This window comes from Lagopus muta, chromosome 3 (assembly GCF_023343835.1).
Source record: "Lagopus muta isolate bLagMut1 chromosome 3, bLagMut1 primary, whole genome shotgun sequence".
NCBI lineage: Eukaryota > Metazoa > Chordata > Aves > Galliformes > Phasianidae > Lagopus > Lagopus muta.
Window position 1 is genome coordinate 39,582,727 of NC_064435.1, and position 21,805 is coordinate 39,604,531.

General features: G+C 36.2%; 1 protein-coding gene across 5 annotated transcripts in view; it reads left to right on the forward strand.

Annotated features, from left to right (window-relative positions):
• The window catches only part of ST18 (ST18 C2H2C-type zinc finger transcription factor), a 177,376-nt gene that overhangs the window by 115,840 nt on the left and 39,731 nt on the right, over nucleotides 1–21,805 (forward strand). For all 5 annotated transcript variants that reach the window (XM_048940560.1, XM_048940565.1, XM_048940562.1 and 2 more), the window contains 4 exons: nucleotides 12,343–12,530; nucleotides 16,241–17,038; nucleotides 19,862–19,996; nucleotides 21,353–21,443. In XM_048940560.1, the coding sequence (XP_048796517.1) occupies nucleotides 12,343–12,530; nucleotides 16,241–17,038; nucleotides 19,862–19,996; nucleotides 21,353–21,443 (1,212 nt within the window). The remainder of the gene's footprint in view (nucleotides 1–12,342; nucleotides 12,531–16,240; nucleotides 17,039–19,861; nucleotides 19,997–21,352; nucleotides 21,444–21,805) is intronic.

The window sequence follows — 21,805 nt, forward strand, 5'->3', positions numbered from 1 at the left end:
CTGATGTCACCAATAGTATTTTCTTCAATTCAAAATAACTTTTATTTCTTATTCTTTTATGATAACATTCTTAGATTATCGAGGAATTCAGGCCACTATTCTAGTCAGTATTTTCCTCAAAGAATCTGTGGAAATCTGTTTTTTACTAAGGAAAAATTATTTTGTAATTGGTGTTGAATAGAAAACATTGTATAGTTAAATATAAACAAACACTGAACAATCTGTATGTGGTACTGTTTAGAGTAAGGCAAAGGCAAGTGCATGATGGTCACAGACCTAATAGAATACTAGCGCTGAAATTCACCTGTCCTTATAATTATAGCCCACATATCAACTGTTCATATCGTAATAAATAAAATTTTGTGGGACTGTCATGTCTAATATCCTCCCATGTTTCTTTCTTCATATTCTAGTCCCACTTTAAAAAGCCATCAAATTGTGAATTGTGCTTTTTTTGCTCTTCTTTTCCTCCCCCTATGCCTTACTCTAATCCCCCTCTCTTTTACTCTCATTCTTCATGCTCTGAAGAGCTTATGGACCTCAGGATTTTTGCCCTTTTTGTAACCCCCATATGTTTTCATACTTCAGATGGCACTTTCAATACTGTTAAATCATATTAATAAAGCAAAAACATTAGCATAGGAGTAAATTCAAAATTCAAATATTCCTCAGTTTCTTCACTTTCAAATGTGAACATTAGAGAGTTATAGCTTGCATTAAATGTTTGGAGCTGGTGTATAATGAACACCATTTTTTTTTTTTTTTCTCTTGAAATTCTTAAATGAAACTATGAGTTGTGATAGAATGCTCATTCAAAAAATATAACCCTTGTTTCAGTGAAGAGAAATGAAAGGGTTTGGTTCTGAATGAGCACAAGTAATGACTTTAACATTTTACAGGTAATCCTAAAATTGACAGTTATTTTACGTGACTATTTAGTGAACAGCTCTCAATAACCATTAACGTAGCTGAAATAGGAACTATATCTTACATTTTCTTTGATATACCAATAGTTGGAGTTGCTCACTACAATGGATCATTTGCCTAAGTCATGCAGCTATTAAAACCTTTTGATTTATACACTGTGACCTCTATCTTTTTCTCTGTATTTATTTAAAATTTACATTTCACATTTTCTTCTAATGTCTATCACGTACATTTCTAGCCAGCACTTGTAGTATCAATGTCTTTTCCTGCATTAACATGACTTTTCATTTGGGTATGGTTCTACTGTTTTTCTCCTTAAAGTCTCAATTTTATATAAAAGCTACAGTGTGTAATTAGCTTAAATTTTTTTTATTTTTTTTTTTAATTGTTACTTTTTCCACATGTGGCAAATCTGCACCTCTTTAACTGTGGCTGCTAGGCTGGCAGGTTGTTATTTGCTGGTTTTTGGGTTTTTTTGGTTTTGTTTTCTCTTTTTTTTTTTTTTTTTTTTTTTTTCCTGAGAATTTTTTGCTGGGTTAAGTGACCAGGCTGGATGGGGTCCTGGGCAGCCTCATCCAGTGGGTGGCAACCCTACTTAAGACAGGGTTGTGGGAACTAATGTCTTCAAGGTACCTTCCAACCCAACCGATTCTGTGATTCTGTGATTCTGTGATTCTGTGATTCTGTGATTCTGTGATTCTGTGATTCTGTGATTCTGTGATTCTGTGATTCTGTGATTCTGTGATTCTGTGATTCTGTGATTCTGTGATTCTGTGATTCTGTGATTCTGTGATTCTGTGATTCTGTGATTCTGTGATTCTGTGATTCTGTGATGTTCCTTGCTTTGAACTAAAAAATTTGTTATTTAATGTATTCCTGGAGGCATTCTCTACACCATCAAAATTTCAATGTTCATCAGCACATAGTAAATATCATCCTTCTAATCACGTGCTGGAATTTCAAGTTTTGTATGCCTTAGTGCTTTCTGTTGAGTGACAGAATGTATCAGAACATTATGGCCCCAGATGGTTGTTGCTTCTTATGGCAGATCCATTCTCTGTGAATGACCACAAGCCATATAGAGAATGAAATGTCAGACACAAATTTCTGCCTCACATATATCAATCATGAGTTTGGACTCGATGATCCTTAAAGTCTTTTCCAACCTGAGTGATTCTATGAGTTAAATATTACTACTAGCTGCATTGCTCTGTTTAACTGATGATAAGGGTGGATTCAGACAATAAAAACAGAGACAAAACAGACTACATGCAGGCAAAAGACAGCAAAGGAAGGTAAAGAATAAAGCCAGCATCCTTTTATGTTAAAACAGTTTCTGACAATGAATTACTTAGGATCCCATTGTCTGTTGTCAAAAGAAAAGGAAAAAAAAAAAAAGTCTTATCCTCTCTTACATCTTCTCTAACCTAACTGAAGGAATTTGCATGGTTTTTATTTACAAATTTATGGCAGCTAGCAGGCTGACCATATGTAAGGCTTGTCACATGTAAGGCTTTATGCATCCAGAGATTGTATGGATGATCTGTAGTTCTGACTATGAACTTAATCCGTTCCAAGCTGCATTCCTGGCTTGGGTCCAAGAATGTATTATTGACCTAGTGAGCAGAGACAGACTGAGTGACTGACTAAAAAAGGGGGTAGAAAGACTGATTTGGCCAAGCTCTTGGGCACACATTCAGATCACTGAGTTTAGGAATTTCCTGAGTTCCAGTAAATAAAAAATAGGTTTTCTCCAAACTGTCTTTTAATAAACATAACTTATCTGTTGTTAAAGCATCCAAATCTGTCTCTAGCTATGTAGAATTCTTGAACTATGAGCATTAGAATAAAACTTTAAAGTAGCTGCTAATTTCATGACATATTTAAGTAACAGTATCTATGCATGAATATCGTTATGAGCCCACAAGCTTTTAAACTGGAACAGGAAACTCAGAAAAGAGAATTAGAATCTGTGCTGTCCTCTGAGTTGTCTTTTCTGGGGAAAGAACCATACTGAAATGGCAAACTGTAGTTTAAAAAGAGAGAGATAGATTTAAAGAAAAAAATACAATTTCTTCAGCATGATAATTACATTTTAAGTTCTTATTCTAATCAAAATTTACCTATTGCAGCTTGAAAACCTTGTGTTTTAGCCTCTGGTATCACATGATTAGACTTCACCATAACTACCTGTTTTTTCCTATGTTGTTGCTGACTTACCATCACTCCACTCTTAACATGTATCATTTTATTTGCTCAGTCATTTCACAGTTCAGTTGTTCTTTTTGGTCAGGTGGCCTATAACGTTTAGTTTACTGTCTGAAACATCTCCAAGCTCAGTATATAATGACTCAACACGATTAGCCATTTCTCCCCAGTCTCTTTTCATGGGGGCTAATAAATCCTCTTTTACCAACAAGGCTGTGGCAACTCTTTTACTTTTCTTATATGTCTTTTCAAAATAAAATACATCTTTCAATATCATCCTCCCCCCGGCTTTTACTTATGATACAAAATTTTCTCCACTTTATTATCTGTCTCGTCCTGTTACTTTTTTTTCCTAGCTAAATCTTTAATTTGTGTATGCAGGCACACACTTTAATATCTTAAAGTTACTGAGATAATTTTGCTCATATTAGTGTTCACAATTCTCCTTTTATCTTTCTTCTCATCTATACCTCATGTGCTTTCCTTTCATCTTGGCCTGGCTCTGGACTGAACTTTTCACAGCTCTGACATTTGAGAAAAAGATCATTGTCCATGTATGGTAGTTACCTTTTCTATTTGTGGAATACCTTTTAACCCTGGAATGATTGCTTCAGTGCATAGGAACAAGCCATGTACCTTTCATAGATACAGCTTGTAGGTTAAATGTTTTGGTTTCTATGGCTTTGTTAGAGACAGAAAGAGGTGAAATGCATTTTTGTGTCGTGTTATAATGAAAAACAAGAAACATTTCTATTTTCTTTAGTTATCTTTGTCGTGTTCTGACTTTTTATCATCACTTCTGTGACATCAGTTCACCAGATCTAAATGACAAGCTAGTTTATTAGTTTGATCTCTTCCTATTTTTGTTTAAAAATATTGATGAAAGGAAACTACTCTTATCTGATGAATTCCAAAAGATTTTTCAGGAATTCTCATGTGCAGTTTTTTTCTGGTGATACACTGTGTCTCGTAGTTCATCCATTGATTACAGTTTTCACATTTTTGCACGTTTTTTACTCCTTGAAGTTCTTCAGCCAGACAATATGTTGCCACCTCTAACTTGTAAAGTAAGCAGTTGTTTCTGCTCATGTGCGATTTTTTCATGTCTCAAAATTCACAAGTATTTCTTTTATTTTTGTAGGTAGGTAGAATGATCTTCTCATACAACCTGTATTCCAGCACATTCTACTATTCAGTGAGCAATTCAATGACACACAAAATATCGGTTAAGTTTACTATCATGTCCTCCAGAGTAGAATAACATTTGTAAATGGGAAGTATGTTTTAGCATGAAACATCAGAATGCAATGCTGTATAAATTTTGAGAATGTATGTAATACATAAAACAGACCAGGTACAGGGAGACATCATTTCAAGCTTCCAGTATTTAAAGAGAATTTATAAACATGAGAGAAATCAACTTTCTACACAGGAGGTTGGTAATAAGACAAAGAGGAATGCTTTTAAACTAAGCAGAGGAGATTTAGGTTAGATGTCAAGGGGAATTTTTTGACTCAGAAAGTGGTAAGGTGCTGGAACAGGCTGCCCAGAGAGGTTGTGGATTCCCTGTCCCTAGAGTTGTGTAAAGACAGGTTGGATGGGGCCCTGGGACATCTCGTTTAGTGCTTGCTCTAAAGGTATGCAATCGTATCTGTGGCAGAGGAGTTGGAACTTGATGATTCTTGAGGTTCCTTCCAACCAAAATGATTCTGTGATGATCTTCCTAAGAATTTGGCTTGAAGAGTTCTGAGATAGTGCAAATTCGTTACTCTTGAGCTGTCAGTCTCACTGATGAAAAATGTCAAATGAGTATATTCCTTAATAAGTAAACTTATAAATAAACATATGATAATAAGTGATTAATCTAGAGGTTCTTACTCAATTAGAAGAATCATTTTTAATGTCATTTGATTGACCTTTTCTTAGTTAACTACCTGGCACCTGTACTGATATTAGAGTGGAATACTGTAAATTGAATTACTATTTAATTATTATTTTTCCAAGGATTCAAACCTTTTGTATTCCATCAAAATTGATGCAATTTATTTTATTCCATTAGAAAATTATGTTCTCTCCCTACTTGTAAAATCTGAGAGTAACTTTTGTCACTTAAAAGTATGCTCTATCTAGTTTCCTAAGTTTAGGATTTGTCTTCGTATGCCGTCAGAATATGTGGATTCTTTAATGGTCAGTAATTTCATGGTACTGAGAACAACATCCTAGCCTTTGTATAATTAATAGTTTAAGCGGACTTGACTGATGGTGTGGCTTTTTAGACTTTTTGTGAACTCCAACTTCTGACTATGATGAGACAGTGTCTTAATTGTCTTTATGCCTCTGCTCACTTTTAGAGCAACCTGAACTAAGAATATTAACACTCACTCCAACTAGGCTATAAAATTTACATGCAGTCTCTGCAAACAATGAGGATTACTTAAGGAAACAGAACATAAATCTGACTGACTTAATCTGAAAACAAAGAAGATAATTGGATTATAGTCACTTTCCACCTTCCTCCTCAACCACTAATGTCTATCTGAAGATGCTGTAATTTACAGTATTTGAGTTTTTAGTTGCAGTGATGAGACAACCTATGTTGTGTTTCTTTTGAGTCCAATATTTCATATCCTTTCAGGAACCTCTAGCATTCTTAGTTGCTGTAAACAATTACCTCAACGTCATTTCAATCAACATATGATCATCCCCTTCCTGTACCCAGTACTAGTCATTTCTCCTGATTATCATCAGCTTATGTGGAGCTCAGGATTTTTTGTTTGAATTTGAGGGATTAGTGACATATAGCTGTAGCCTAATCCCTTGGGAGCCACTAGGCAGTTAGAATCCAACTCATCTATTTCTTAGGTTGCTAGAAGATGTAGAAAAGGACTAAGGTAGGGACATTAAGGATTTCTATTCCTTTTCAGTACTTCCACAGTTTTCAAATTCTTAGAAGAAAATCCAACTATGACAGAAAATTGTAAGCTATAGGTTCAGCTTTGAGTAATGTGTTCCTGAATCCTAGAATATCAACTTTTCTCACTTTTAAGAAATAAGTAGTATTTGATAGAGAGTAATGGGACACCTGCAAATCTGTGGACAAACTTGATCAAGCCCTAAAGAAGCCAAAAATATCTCTAGTCACAATCTAATTAAGGAACAGTTAGGCTAACCTTCTCCTTTTTCTGCTTGTGTGAAATTAAATTAAAAAAAGACAGATCAGAAGAGCATATATCCTTTAATTGAAATCCAATAGTTTAATATTTACCTTTGTGACATAGCTATCAGTCAAAAGGTAACTCAAATTAAGAATTCAGTTGTTTTCTCCACAAACTAAAATGTTCCATTAACTACTCTTGTGCAAAATACACAAAGAGCAATCCTTAAATACAAATCCTTAAATAGTATTAGACAATACATGAAAATTCCTTGATATTCAAAGACAGATATTTTTTGTCCTTATGCTAAGGAGCGTACATGAGAAGAGGTGTGTTCTGTTCTTATTATTTTACATGACATCCATTATAGACAGTAGTAGACACCAGTTATCAAGCTAAATGTACCCCTGTTTTATCCACTGTAGCAATTCTTATGTCTGTTGCCATGCTTTACCAGCCTGCAGGCTGCTTTGAATAATAAAAAAGAAAAACATCCCCAGAGGTTGGAAATCTTGACAACATACTGATGACAAAAATCTTTGCTGGCTACAAAAGGTCAGGGTAAAGGTTTGGCATACACACTGCTTAGATGAACTGTTTACAAAAAAAAGATGGACATGACAATTAGACAGTTTTCAGTATTAGGAAAAACTATAGACTGTGAGGAGTGCTCTCTCTTCTTAAGCATTGCTTTGTGAATGCAAACCAATGCACCACTGTATGTCTATATTACCAGTGTCTGTCTCACTACATGCAAGTAGATAATATGTCTTAGATATTAACCTTTTGGATCATACTGTAGCTGACAAGATTATTTTTCGTAGCTCAACCAATGACTAAAAAAAAAAAAAAACATTAAAAAAACTCTTCATTATAAAAGTGCTAAAATTATTTATTATTCAAAAAATAGTAGTACATTTAATTTGGGGAAGAAGTGTGCATTGACTTTGAGCACAAGAACAAAAAGAACTTCCCCTGGTTTATGAGCCTCAGATTACCAAATAACCTTGACAGCTGAATCAGTGTTCCATGACAACAAGCAAGCCATTGATAAATAGCAACAAAACTATTAGACGTTGAATTTATGAGATGAGTAATAGAGAAGCTAAATTATAGGTTTACCATTTGAAAAACTACGGTATGACAAATCTGTTCTCATGTGTGTGTTTGTATGTGTGAATGCACAGAAGGAAAAGAGAGAAATGGAAACTTTTAAAGACAGATATAACATAAACATGCCATGAATATTACAAATGCACAAATATATTATTTTATGTGAATTAGTTAAATTCAGTGTCCATTATGAAGTAATAAACAAATCATGTGTAAGTAATTGAAAAAGCTACCACTTGTGAAGTTGTCTTCCTGGTTTTATTCTCATTTTCACTTTTAAGCATTGTGATGTAAGAAAAGGGAAGTTCTGGTAAGTAGTAGATCTTTAAACTGCCTATTGCAAACTAGTAGATTCCATTTAAAATGGAAGTATGACGAGTCACCACCAAAAGCAAGAGTATGTTCTTCTGGAGTTCAAAAACCTCTTCTTAGTCTATGGAAAGTAATTTGCACTTCCTAGGAAAGAAAAAAACAATTATTTTTTTATCCTCCTTGTATAACCAAGATGTTATAATCACAATATAATTGTGTATAATCAATAGATATCAAGATGTTATAATCGCAATATAATCAAAAGAGTAAGGCAAAGCAAACAAGGATCACAAAAGAGAGTAAGTGGAAGAGCTTACCCTTGGGTTGAGCTCACTAGAAGATACCAAAAGAGAGGGATCTCCAGAAGAGATCCTTCCCCTCTGGTAGCCAGCTCTTAAATAGGTCCAGGAGGGGTGCAGCCAGGCTCCACCCCTTCCGGCAGCACAGGTGAATTGCCTTCACCTGTGCTCCTCTGGCTGACTCATGGCTCACCTCAGGTGATTAATCAGAGGTTCAGGCCGTGACTCAGCAGTTCCCATACACTCCTGTAATCAGAATGAATGGTATCAGAAATCATTTTAAGTAAGGTTGAATCTTGCATCAGAAATAGTTTTGCTAGCAGGGGCAGGGAAGTAATTGTCCCTCTGTACTCAACACTGGTGAGGCCATAACTCCAGTACCATGTTTTGTTTTGGGCCCCTCACTGCAGGAAAGAATGTGACGCCCTGAAGTGTGTCCAGAGAAGAGCAACTAAGGTGGTAAGGGGTCTGGAGCACAAGTCTTACGAGGCATGATTGAGGGAACTGAGATTGTTCAGTATAGAGAAGAGGAGGCTCAAGGGAGACCTTATTACTTTCTACAGCTATTTGAAGGGAGGTTGTAGTGAGCTGGGGGTCAGCCTCTTCTCTAGTGTAACTAGTGATAGGATTAGAGGGAATGGCCTCAAGCTGCACCTGGGCAGATTCAGGCTGGATGTTAGGAAATACTATTTTTCTGAAAGAGGGGCACTGGGATCGGCTGCCCAGGGAGGTGGTGGAGTCATCAACCATGGAGGTGTTGGGGGACATGGTTTAGTGAGAAATATTGGTGATATGTGGATGGTTGGACTGGGTGATCTCATAGATCTTTTGCAACCTTGATTCTATGATTCTGTCTTATGTAGTCACTTATTTTAATTTATAGGAACTGTGGAGGAAATCTGAGTGAGTGGCTGTTCATGTACAGAGACAGATATGATAAGAACAAGATAACAGGAAACTTGCTAATATGACAGATTGTTTTCCAGGCAGACCTGTAGGCTTTTGGTTCTGACAGTGGTGAAGAAATTTTTGATTTACTGAAGTAAATAGTGAGAGAAAAATTGAAAAAAAAGTTTGATCAAAACAGGTCTTTAAGTTACTTTTGCTTCAGAAACTTGCTCCATTGCCATCCAAAAGAACACATAGGGAACTGTGGAGGCCCATGAGTAACCTTAAACAAGCTGCTGCTGCTCCTGCTAGACTGTTATAGTTACTGTCAAGTGGGATCCTTGTGCTTGTTTTTCAAAGCAGGACTACATTGGCAGGTGGCAGCAGCACTCTAGGGCTCATCTCGTCTGTGATCTGCAAGTGTTTGAGTTTGGCTGTTTTTCATGGTGAAACACCAATAGATTGACAGCTGACATTAAGTTCCTAGAAAAGTACTGTAGTAGTGAGGAAGAATACAGCAATCACCTTACATTCTGATTATGTTTTTCCTTACCTTGACTGGAAGATGCACAACAGTCAGACAAGTTACAGGATTAATGCTGAGGAGTTATATGAAGTTCTGTGACCTGTGTTAAAGAGGACAGTATATTAGATGAACTGATTGGATCTTCTGTTCTAAAAATCTATTAATTATACTTCTGTAAGAAACAGCTGCAGCTTTGTCAAAGGGGAATTAAACACTGAAAATCCATATTGTCCCAAATACTGTTACAGTAGCTACTGGAGATAAATTTGAAGCTTGACAAATAAATGAAGGAGATTCAAAGGCAAACTTAGCAAAGATTTTGGTTAATAAAGCAATTGTGTGTGAAGGGTATTCAAACATTTGTCATTTATTCATTTTGCCTGAACCAGCATGAATGGTACTGTCATTCACAAATATTCATTAAGAAACATTTGATTGTACTTTTTTAGAAACTAATTATGCATGTTCATCTGTACTGCATCCATGTCTGATGTCTGTTATACGGCCACCTTTTCTAAAGGGACACTTAAACTCTGTTGTGATTCTGACCTTTAACATGGTATTCATGTTATCCTCTAGTCTTAAAAAGAGAAATAACTGAGAAGTCTTAGTATATTCAACCTCAGATAGTAGTTAATGTCCAGTAATGCTAATGCCCACAGCAGTTTAGCTTTCAGAAGATCATGAATATCTGCTGTGTTTGAGGTGCATATGGTAGAATTGTAACATTCCCTCAAACTGCAGATCATCGTATTTCCACGTCCTTCATGTTTGCAATGATGAGTTGCCAAAAAGGTGCTTAGCCAAAAATGGGTATTTTTTAAACAAAATGCTGAAGTTAGTCATATGCTTTCATCCAAAACAATCAGAACCTGAGCCAATTTAGTGCACATAAGATACCTTGGAAGGATTGATTTATGCTGTAAAGCTTGTAATATGTTTAACCAATAGGAGTTCTCTGCACACATGGATTTAAAAAAAAAAAAAATTTTTTTTTTTTTTTTTTTTGCAAATCTTGCAGCTAAGTCAGTGAGCCAAATGCAAAATCTAGCACCTAAGAGCATCTTGTAGATTTGTAATGCACCCTGGGGGTGCCTAGGGTTGAGAAATCATTGAGTGGATTACACAGATTCATATAGTTATTTTTGTCAATGCTGAAAGACATAATATGAATACTATTATTCATACAGCATAAATTTCTCAGAATACTATGTATAGGAGAAAAATAAAACTGCACAATATCGAAAAAAGTTATTTTAAAGAGTGATTTGAAGGTTTGAGCCTCTTTATTGAGGTACTGCAAATACAACACCTACACACCATACAGATCAGGTTTATGGTGGACAAAGCTTTATTAAATTTCTCTAGAAGCAAATTAACTGGCAGGTCTTGTAGGAGATGAAAGAAATATATCAAATCTGCTAATAATCTTCCTCATTAAAAGTCAGTCATTTCTTCTCAGTCAGTCATGCAAAAGTAAAGTATTTAGACAAGGCTTTTTCCAGGGGGTGGTTTGCACAATTTATGCCAAATAACTAGTTCTTAAGGGGATGAATAGCCCTCTGTTGGAACCTCTTTCCAGAGTCTTTACAAAGACCTGAGAAGATCCTAAACCAGGCACTTCTGGCATAAGTTAATGAAATGAAACCAGTGCTCAGAACTAGTATTGAAAGACCAATACTGAAAAATATTCTGAATATGCACTGTCTTTCAAGTGTGTTCTGTTGTTGAACTGCATGTGATGACTAAAATTGAATTCAAGATATGTGGTTAGTTTTTCAGCTTATATGAGTATGTGGAAAGATCTGGCTCAAAAAGAAGGAATGAAAAACATGACTGTATCTAATGTGCGTTATATTTTTTAGTCATACACAATACATTTTTGGGTCAAAATCTCCTTTTTTCCCCAACATGGCTTTATAATAAACAGGTTTGCCATGTTTCTACCTATAGAGATGACAAGGAAGTTTGTTCTAAATGATGCTCAATGCAGCAACAAATATACCTAAGAAGACACAATCTACAGACTTGGATATAACAAGAAATTGGCATGTTGGTGCATTCCAAGACACTTCTGCAATTCTTTTAATACAGGAAGATATGGAGAACTGTATTTAAGAAGGAAGCATTGCCCAGTCTGAATGGGGTCTGATGACTGCATCTGATGTACAAATCCAAAAACAAAATTAGACATTAAAAGTATAAAATTTATTATACTTTTCCACCTGAATTCTGTGTGAACATTTTTAGTTAATATCAAAGATAATAAAATTGAACATTGAGTCACAAAATAACATGCTTATCTTAAACTTGAATGTCAACCAGTTATCAAAAAATGAATGAATAAGACCTCTGTGGTTAACACTGGTATGAACAAAGAGGGACTGCTGACTGTAGGTTTTGTAATTTAAGGATGGTGGGGAACAACACAAAATACACAAGTAAATGTACTTCTAGTATAAAGACAGTGGGGCTAAAGTATATTGTAGTATAACTGGTGGTATATTTTTTCCCATTAGTTGTTTTTTCTGGATTATCAGCCCAGCCTACATCTTTGTTCATCCTTTCCTGGGTGTATTTATTCTACAGCAGAGCTTGGATTAACATATGATTACTTAAGATCAAGCATGTTGAGTTATCGGTCTTTTAGTTTTGTCTTCCTCTTCATTCCCCTTCCCCCGAAGAGATTTTGGCAGCACTCAAAAAAAATAGTAAATTTGTCAGGATCCTGAAAACGTGGAAATTTAATTTTAGCTTATGTTCTCCGCTAAACACAACTTGTTGCCGTTGCAGGTGAATTGATATTGTGTCAGTCCTCTCCCGTATACGTGAAATGATGATTGTAGTTTTTTAACCAGTTTATCCCTCACTTCTCTCACTTTTTTTCCCTGTCATTACCCATTAATCATTGCAGTGCCTACAAATGCTCCATGGCTAAGAGAAAAGCTGAAGAACAGATTTCAGGTGTTCCTGTCAACAAAAGGAAGTCTCTGCTAATGAAGCCTCGCCACTACAGTCCCAGCCTGGAATGCAAAGAGGAAAATGAAGACAGGACGGATTTACAGGAGAATATTGGTGTCCTCGATAGCAATTCAATTCCAGGTAATCATGTAATAAGGCTCCACTCAAACCTGAATTCCACAGAAGGGGAGCTATGAAACACTGTTTTCAAAAAGGATGCAGAACGCTTTTGGCTTGTAATGGAGTTGGAATAGTGCATTTCTATCTAGCTTCAACCATTCAATTATTTTGTACAAACTCCTCCTGGGGTCTAGTAAATGCTTTGTAGGTCACACAGAGAGACAACTACTACAGCAGGTCAGATATGGAGCAGCATCTGCTTCTCCACTAGGTCTGTCAAAGAACAAGGTTAAGCCCACCACAGATAAAAACACATTTATGAAGAGCAGATTTTCATTGGAATATATAGAGCTCTTAGGGGAAAAAAAAATGCTTAGCAAAATGTTGTTGACTTTAGCATTTAGCAAAGCAATTTCATGCGTGTGATGGCTACGTGTGTTCTGATTAACACAATTATTATAGTCAGCACTTTTATACTTGTTATTTAAACTCTTCTAAGTCAGATGTGTCTGACAATTTATTGAAACTTCTGCAAGGTGTCTGCTGCAAAATATACAAGAGTGTGGGGATACAGAAATATATAGCTATAGTTTTTCTTTGTCTGTTTCTTTCTAATATATTTATATATATATTCAAGATGAACAATTAACATCAATCTAAATTGACTGTTGCATATCTGTTTAAATAATACTGCACAAGTTGATAATCAGGGAAGTGAGAAATCAGTGGAGTATATGCTGCATTGTTTTAAAGGGAAGAGTCATCATTAGATGGCAACCATCAAGATAAAAAGAAAGGGATCTGGCACTGGGAAATTAGTAATCACAGCTACTATGAAAACAGAATACAGAATGAACTTGTATTCTGCTTGGTTGTTTGTTACTACAGATGTTTAAAGGTAATTTACTTTCCGCTCCCATTACTAAGTTTCCTATACAAACTTTTAAAATATTTTGGAAGGAAGCAGAGAAATGAGATTAAGAATTTAGATCTTTATTCACTCTAAATAGAATTTTCGAAGAGGTAAATAACTCTTCCACATATTCTACATATGACAGCTACATATACATACAAACAGAAGACAACGGTCAGATTAATCAAATCCTTGTTCTGCTTAAATCAGTGCAGAACTCTGTCTTGTTTCTGAACTCACTGAAGGGAAAATATTTTGATGATTAAATAGGTAGAACGTGCCATATTCAGATGAACATAACTTATTTAACTTTTTTTTTTTTTTCAAAAAAAGGGCAAGTGTTGAGCCAGACCATTGATGTAAATTAGTAGAACCTTATTTGCACACAGTCATTCAGTTATGAGAAACAAACTGATTTCAAAAAGGGTAACTTGATTCTTATTACACTTCTTGCAGTTGTTTTTGGCATTGATAATGCAATCTATATCTTTTGAATTAACCTTATTAGTTAAAGTATCTGTGAAAAAACTTCAGCTAGAACATAAGATTGATTGGATATTTACTTTTAATTTCTTAGAGTAATATTGCTGATTTTATTGTGAACTTTTCACTCTTGTTGCTTCACCTGTTAATGCTTCAGTTCATACACTGAGGCCACTGCAAACTAAGCTGAGTTCTGATTATTTTAAAATGAAATTCAGTCTATAGAGTGAAAAGCAAAGCTGAGACATCTGAATCATTAAAACCAGTTAAACAACACATTTTTTAACATTGCATTTGTAAAATTCCTCATTTCAGTATCAATCATGATGGTTTCAGAAGCCATCACCGAAGTTGCAATGCCTTGTATTGCTTTACATCTTTAATCTAGAACAATAATAATTGAAAATATCTACTGCTATTATCAAACCTTCTTATTTTTATTTTTATTTCTGAATAGTGGGTAGAACTAACTTCTTACTTTTATAAATGACATTTTGATGTTAATGTTTCATTTTCCAAACGGCAGAAGAGCAAATAATAAAATGCATTTGACTAAAGTTTGTAACAGAGCCAAATGATCGTTCTTACTTGCTGAGATGTGAAGACAACAGACTTCTTTATTCAGAATACTGCAATGTGTGGGGTACCGGAACAGCTGCTAAAAAGTTACGCTAAGGATTACAGACATTTTTTTAAAACACAACTTCACACACACAGTGCACAAGGCCACCTCTCCCTGCATGAGCCCAATTTTCTGAAGAATAATAAGAATTAATCAATATTTTCTTTTAACATATAACAAACAGTTGAACCAAACAATTATGTAAACTGGAAATGACCCAAAATGCTAACAGTTTGGCAGCAGTAAAGTGAAATGCATTGTGGTGCACATGTGCATTTTTGTCCCCCTTTTCCCCTCCACAATAATCTGCACTTAATAGGAATATTTTAAACTATGTAGCTAAGCAACAGAGGTAATTGTTGCTTTCTAGAGCTTTTGTTAGGCACTGTAACACAGCCCAAATATGCATAATTAGGTATAATGTCTATAAATCATTATTGTACACATGTGGGTAGTTAAGTGGATTGAGAGAATAGTTCAATGAATTGGACATATTCACTGAAAATGCTTTTTATTTGTTTTCTGTAGTTCATAATACTTTAAAATTATCATAACCCTTTACACTTTCTCTTAATAGCTCACTGTGTTATGGAGAGAAACTTCATTTGCATTTTAGACTATACCTAATTTATTATTTAAACCTGGAGTTCTTCTGATTCAGGAGAGAGCAGACACATCTTGGGAAATAGTCTGTGCTTGTTTATTCATCTTCCTTTCTAGGAAGTAAAATGTTAAATTTTTCAGTTTATGTTGAATAGATCCCAACAAAAGAATGTACCCTATAATCAGCATTATTGAAGGGGCTAGTGTTGTGACTAAATTCTTCCCTTCATCCAAAAATGCTTTTAGTTACTATGGCAATATTTACTTGATCCTGGCAAACCAGTGTTGATTTTAGAGAGATAATTACCAGAAAGGAAGATGATGGAGATGTATTTTTGAGTGTCCTTGTCAGAGGAAATGTTTATAAAAAAATTAAATGAGATACAAAAGGCATATTGTCTTCCACACCGTCCACCTCTCCTACATGCAGCCTCTGTTACCATCTGCCTGCTGCTTTTCTTCTGAAGAAAGATGTTTATAAAGACAGGATGCACTTCAGTGGTGTCTTTAACAAGCCCTTTATGAGTCTGTACATAACAACCATTTCTGTTTGCCTGCATGACCTGATCTATCACTTAATGTGGCAATTGTAATGGTGACCAGGAGCTTGCCCTTAGTGAAGTGCGGATGTTTTTTTCCTTGAAGGTCTTTCATGGTGCTCAAAAAGTAATTAGGGTCTATTTTGAGAAAATATTTAGGAATCTTAGATGAAAGGAAAATGAAAATGGATTTTAGAAGAATTTTTAAGTGTGTGTGCTTGTATATGTTTGTGTGTATATGATATAGATTCTGCTTATATAGTATTTATGTGCATATCTGTAGTGCATTATACTTGTGCAAATATATGTGAAGGTATATGTTATAAGACAGTATATTTCTTTACCAACAGCAAAAAATAGCAATAATGAAACAATAATATAAGACATGTACAATTTTAGAAGGTCTTGTCCTGGTGCTACAAGTAGTCATTTCAAATACAGCACTGGTGAATTAAATAATTTAAGGGTACTTTTGAGTAAAGTAATGAAAATTTTTAATATCTTCATATCTCTTCTAAATGATATAAAAAGCTTTTCTTACATGTTCTTCTCTTGCCATTTTCTTATGCAGAGGAAAAGATTGCAAAACCATGTGAGGAAACCCTTCATTCAGGTGGGCAGGAAAATTCCAGTCAAAGAAAAGATAACTACACCAGTTACCAAGATGCCATGGCCAAATCTTTGATGAACAGTGGAAAAATTGCAAAAGATGCACCCAGTCAAGCAGTGGCAGAAAATCTAAATGACAGTGGCATTCAATCCTTAAAAACAGAAAGTGATGACACTGATGAATGTTACATGATTGACTCAGCTGAAAGAAAAGAAAAGACTGTTACTTCTGACCCAAAATATTGTTCATCTGAGGAAAATGAAAGCAACTCTGAAATGATGGAAAACGAGTGGGACAGCTCCTCAAATTTTTCAGAAGAAACTAGTGAAAAGCCCCATGTAACTCAGAAATATATTGCAGAGTGTAATCAACCTAGCATCTTGGAAGTCCCTGAAATTAAGAAGGAGGAGGTAGAATTTGAGCCTTGTGAAACACTTTGTGATTCAGAAGCAGAGCTAAGAGCACCCCAGGAGTCTCACCCAGATTCTTTTGAGAAGAGAATGCAGAATGTGTTCCCTGAAAGTGAAGAAGATGACAACGAGTGCCTGTCAGAAACCACAGAAATGTCAGTTGAACTGGACAAAGCAAAAGGGAACTTGAGTTTGCTAGAAGAAGCAATAGCTCTGCAGGCAGAGCAAGGGCATGTGTTTCACAGCACCTACAAGGAACTGGATAGGTTTCTCCTGGAGCATCTAGCGGGGGAGAGAAGACAAACCAAAGTTATTGATGTTGGTGGGAGACAGCTATTTAGCAACAAACGTAAGGAAGTATTCTTGGCTGTTCTTGCTGGCTTAAGTATTTATCCTGTGACTGATAGAGAACTCTGAGCTAGGTTTTATAGAAACAGTAAAGAATCTGGAATTTAGCTGGTAATTTTGCTAATTATGTACCTTCACTCTAGTGCCTTACATCTGACCAGGTTAAACACTGGGTACTTGGCTTCCTGCCAAACTGCTATGTGAAATGTTCAGTAATGGCTACTAAAAGGGCTGTGTAGCTGGCACTGACACTCCTTCTCCTCCTCCTCCTCCTCTGCCTCCTCCTCCAAAGAGTGTAAATACATACCTCCTGAATTTCAGCAGCCAAAAAGAAGGTGTTAAAACAGTGCTTAAGGATAGGTTAGAGTGAAAAATTGGCTTCTTCCAAACATATCACCTAATTCCTAAGCCATGTGCTTTCTGAGCTCTGCCTACTTCACGTATCTACATTACATTTTACTATAGCCAGCATTTTTGAGCCAGGAAAGCACAAGTGTGCTCTTCTGCCTCATTCACCATCAGTGGAATTACCAGTAAGTTCCAAAATCTTTATTGTTTCTGGTGCTGTATGACATCCTACAAAACTGCAGGACCATTGTTCCATATTCTATATCTAATCAGGCTTCTAGAATTGGAGATTTAAAAGATTCAGGTTTGATTTGTATACTGGGTTGGCTGGCATGAAGATCCTTGACTAATGGTAATCACAGAACATTGAAAGATGTCATTTTCTAAGCACATTTTCTGCTGTAGTAAGTAACTCTACATTAGTCTGTCCTTTGATCTTTCCTTTTTGGCTTCCAAATATGGTGAAGCCACCCTAGCATAGCTGCATTTTCTGCTTTTGTTAAACAGATGGATTTTGTGTTTCTGGAGTTACTTTAGGGTAACTCTTCAGAGTGGCACTTTAGAGTCCGTGTAGATGATGTTGTGGCATTTGCAGATATTATAGTTATTTAGTTAACTAAAACATTCAGTGTATAAGATAACTTATATTTTTTCACTATTTGCAACTATGCTGTATTCTGTATTATTTTCAGGCTGGAAATACATGTCATGCATCTCATTCTGTCTTCCCATTAACATGTCATAAGCTGTATGTGCTAGGTGTTGGTCTACCTCCTTGCAAAACTACATTAACCTTTATTTGTCCAGATGACTATGATAAATGTAGAAATTCTGGAGGTACATTTTTTTTATCCCGAGACCAAGTTTGTTCACTTGGGTTCACATTGGAGTCAATGTGAGTTTCTCGCAACATAAAGAAAGGAGGAGTGCTGGTAAGCATGGTAAAATTTTGCACTTTCTGATTTACCTCATATTGTCATTACTAGTAGTTTTCAGGTGGACTTAGGGGCTATGTTCATACAGGAACAAATAAGACCATCTTCAGGCTGTATAAACACTGCATGATTTTAGTCAATATATCATCAGGCACAGATTTTTATTTTTTTTTTTCACATAAATAACTGGTTTTTATTTCTAGTGATGAAAATCCACCATCAAATCCATCAGCTCTTAATTTTCTTTCTTGGATGCCACATCAGAAGAACATGTCTTACATTTACATTTTTCCATCTTTTTAATGATAAACCTTTCCAATTACTGAAGGAAAAAATTAAATCATATTTTAGGGTCTCTCTTTATTCTCTGTCCGCTACTGCAGTTTTTTCCATTTGCAGTTATTCTGAAAAGCATGTGGTCTCCTGTTGATGCTCATTCGATTTACTTTTCTCCCCAGTTTTTAATTTTTTGTCTTTTACCTAAAGTCTTGCCAGGAAGTTTAACCCTCAGCTGTCTCGCAATCCTGCCGCTGAGCACATCCTACCTCACGGTCCAACAAAATCAGCTTGAAGAAGGCTGCTCCCTGTGCTGGCTGCAGCTGTTTTCTCCCCCAGCGCTGAATGCTGTTGGCAGCCAATCACAGATTGAGCTAAAACCATCCTCAGCAATTTATGCGGCCACTTCCTGCAGATTTCTCACAAGAGATTTTCTGGACCAGAATACATTCCTTTCTCGCCCAGACTTCTGATCCTGCATTGGAAATCAAATAAAGGCTTTTTGACCAGAGCTTCTTGCACAGTTCTAGGTGCTTGAAACAAAAATTGGGATTGCACTGTGGCTATTGCAGAGCGGTAGCTCTGGGGCTGAGCTGAGACCTCCTCTTTGAAAGGGTATCAGCTGCTCCATGCTTTCACTGTCATTGTGGGCTATTCCACAAAGCAGCATTGCCATGTGTACCAGAGGGAGCTGCTTGCCTTGCCTCTCAAATGTAAAGTGGCACATATTCAGTTTCCTAACAAAGAACCTACAGCCTAGAGATCTGCGATATTTAAGGAATGGCTTCTGGTTGAAATGCTTTTTTGTTTTTGTTTGTTTGTTTCACACCTCATCTTTTATTTGGTTGTCCCAGCTTCCTGCAGTCTGACATTAGCAGAGTAAAAGATTGTTTCTGTTTGGTGCTTTTTGTTTTTGTTTTTTAATTTATTTATTCCTTTATAGATCTTGCAGTTGGCTGATGCTGCCAGTTCTCTGGCTTACTGGATTGTGGCTTCTGTCCTATTTGAAGCTCTGAATGGAATAAATGACACTGCAATCCTAAAGCTATATAGTTTACCAAATAAATGGCTTACCAGGAGTGAGGAGCCTCTGCTTTAAGGATATAGTGTGTAATAACATAAAGAGATGCTGGAACTACTTAAACCTGTGATAAAACTTTGTGTAGGAACTGTGTCTGAAGTACAAGAGAGATTTTATCATCCTGCACTCAGCTGAGTGCAGATAGTCAAAAACCAATCAAAATCCTTATCTGACTTTTTTGCAGACTTACCCAGGCCTGAAAAGAGAGAAACCAAATGTCCCATCCCAGGATGTGATGGCACAGGGCATGTGACTGGGCTGTACCCCCACCACCGCAGTCTCTCAGGCTGTCCTCACAAAGTTAGAGTGCCACTAGAAAGTGAGTATCATCACCCTGAAGTCCAGAGTAACTGGATCTGGACTACTACTGTCGGTAGCATGTGTTCTTGCTGGAAAGGAAACCCACTTTTTCTGTGTGAGATTGCAGAAAAGGTCTGGGAGCTGCTATCCAGCTCTTGGTCATTCCTACTTGCATACAGTAGCAATGAATCTTGAGAATCTTGCTTGTCCATGCCTTTCCAAAAGGCATACAGCACAGAGATTACCTGTCCACTTCAGAGCTTTAACTTGATTTCATTTCCTGTAACCACCCACCATGGCTGCTGTTTTCACACTGATACTAACTTTGAGTCCAGGGCATGACTTTCCGGAGATGTTTCCAGCACCCTTCCTTCCACTGAGCTCAATGAGATTACTTCCGTCCATGCATCCCAGTAGTGGTCCACAGCAAGTCCCTCTCCTAAGGCTGTATCATGCTAATCTTTGTGTGGCTAGTCTAGCCTGAATTTCTCTCTTTATTTCTAATTTTACTGATCTTGTTACACTGGTATGTGTGTATGTATGTAATCCTGCAATGAGATGCAATGAAGTGTTGCATAATAACAGAAAATATAATGTGAAAATTTGTTTAAACATCCTAGATAGTAAGATTGCTTTCTGCAGCAGCATGCAAGACAGTAAATTAAAAGGATACCTGATAGAACAAATCATTTGACTGAATGCACTGTACTCCTAAAGGGATAATGAAGATATGAGAAAAGATATATGAAGATGCCTCCTGTTTGACACAGACTTATGTCTTGCTCTTAGTAAAGATGGTAGACATCACAGCACATAAGAAATGTGCATGCAACAGGTTGTAATCCCTGTTGAGAGTGTAAATTGCTGCTTGGGGATGACCAATTGATCAAAAGTAGATTCAGAACAGAGCAGATAATCAGAAGATATCAGGATTCAAAAGGACATACTCAGAACAGATCATTTTACATGGTGGAAGGTATGGAAAGCCTTCCTGAGCCAGAAAGGGATTCAGCTACAAGTATGCCAACTGTGGTTCTTAGGAGTTCTCTATAGCCTCACTTTTTCATTTACTGTGTTAGTGGTGTGAACCAGAGAGCTACAGGCTTCATGACTTAACATCCCTGCTAAATTCCACCTTTGTCCTTCTGAAGTCCCTAGGAAAAAACGTTCTGTGTGTTGATAGACACACTACAACTAAGTAGCAGTCAAATGGTCTGTCTCAGAGACACTGGTCTGGCTTCATTGCTGCTTCTCTTCTTTTGAGGTCACAATATGACAGAACTGAGAATCTTCTGAGTCTAAAAAAGAAATATTCTTGTTCTTTAACATCTATATTATTCAGTAATGTATGTTACCAATTGTTTTTCTTCCTTAGTTCTTGCCATGCATGAAAATGTTTTAAAGTGCCCCACTCCAGGATGCACTGGAAGAGGACACGTCAACAGCAATCGCAACACACACAGAAGGTAGTTCAGAACATTTGCTGCCTGCTTAAAATCTGACATGTACTAATGAATAAACTGGTGGTCATGCCTTGGAATTGGGTGCTATTTACTCTACTGCAAAATGCCTATGAACAGCAAGATTAGTCTGTATTATTTATAACAATTGTTTTTAATTTAATTATATAAAAATGGCTTCAGCACTGTAGATAGTTGATTTCACTAGTCTTCCTCACAGATGAGTTTTCAAAATGTGGTATCACTGTAGCACTAATGATGAAACACCATCATATAAAAAAAAGTTGGAATGAACAAATATATTATAAATGCTACAGCTAGAAATCCCCCAGGGAAAAAAAAAGCCTTTTTGTTTTGTACTATATACA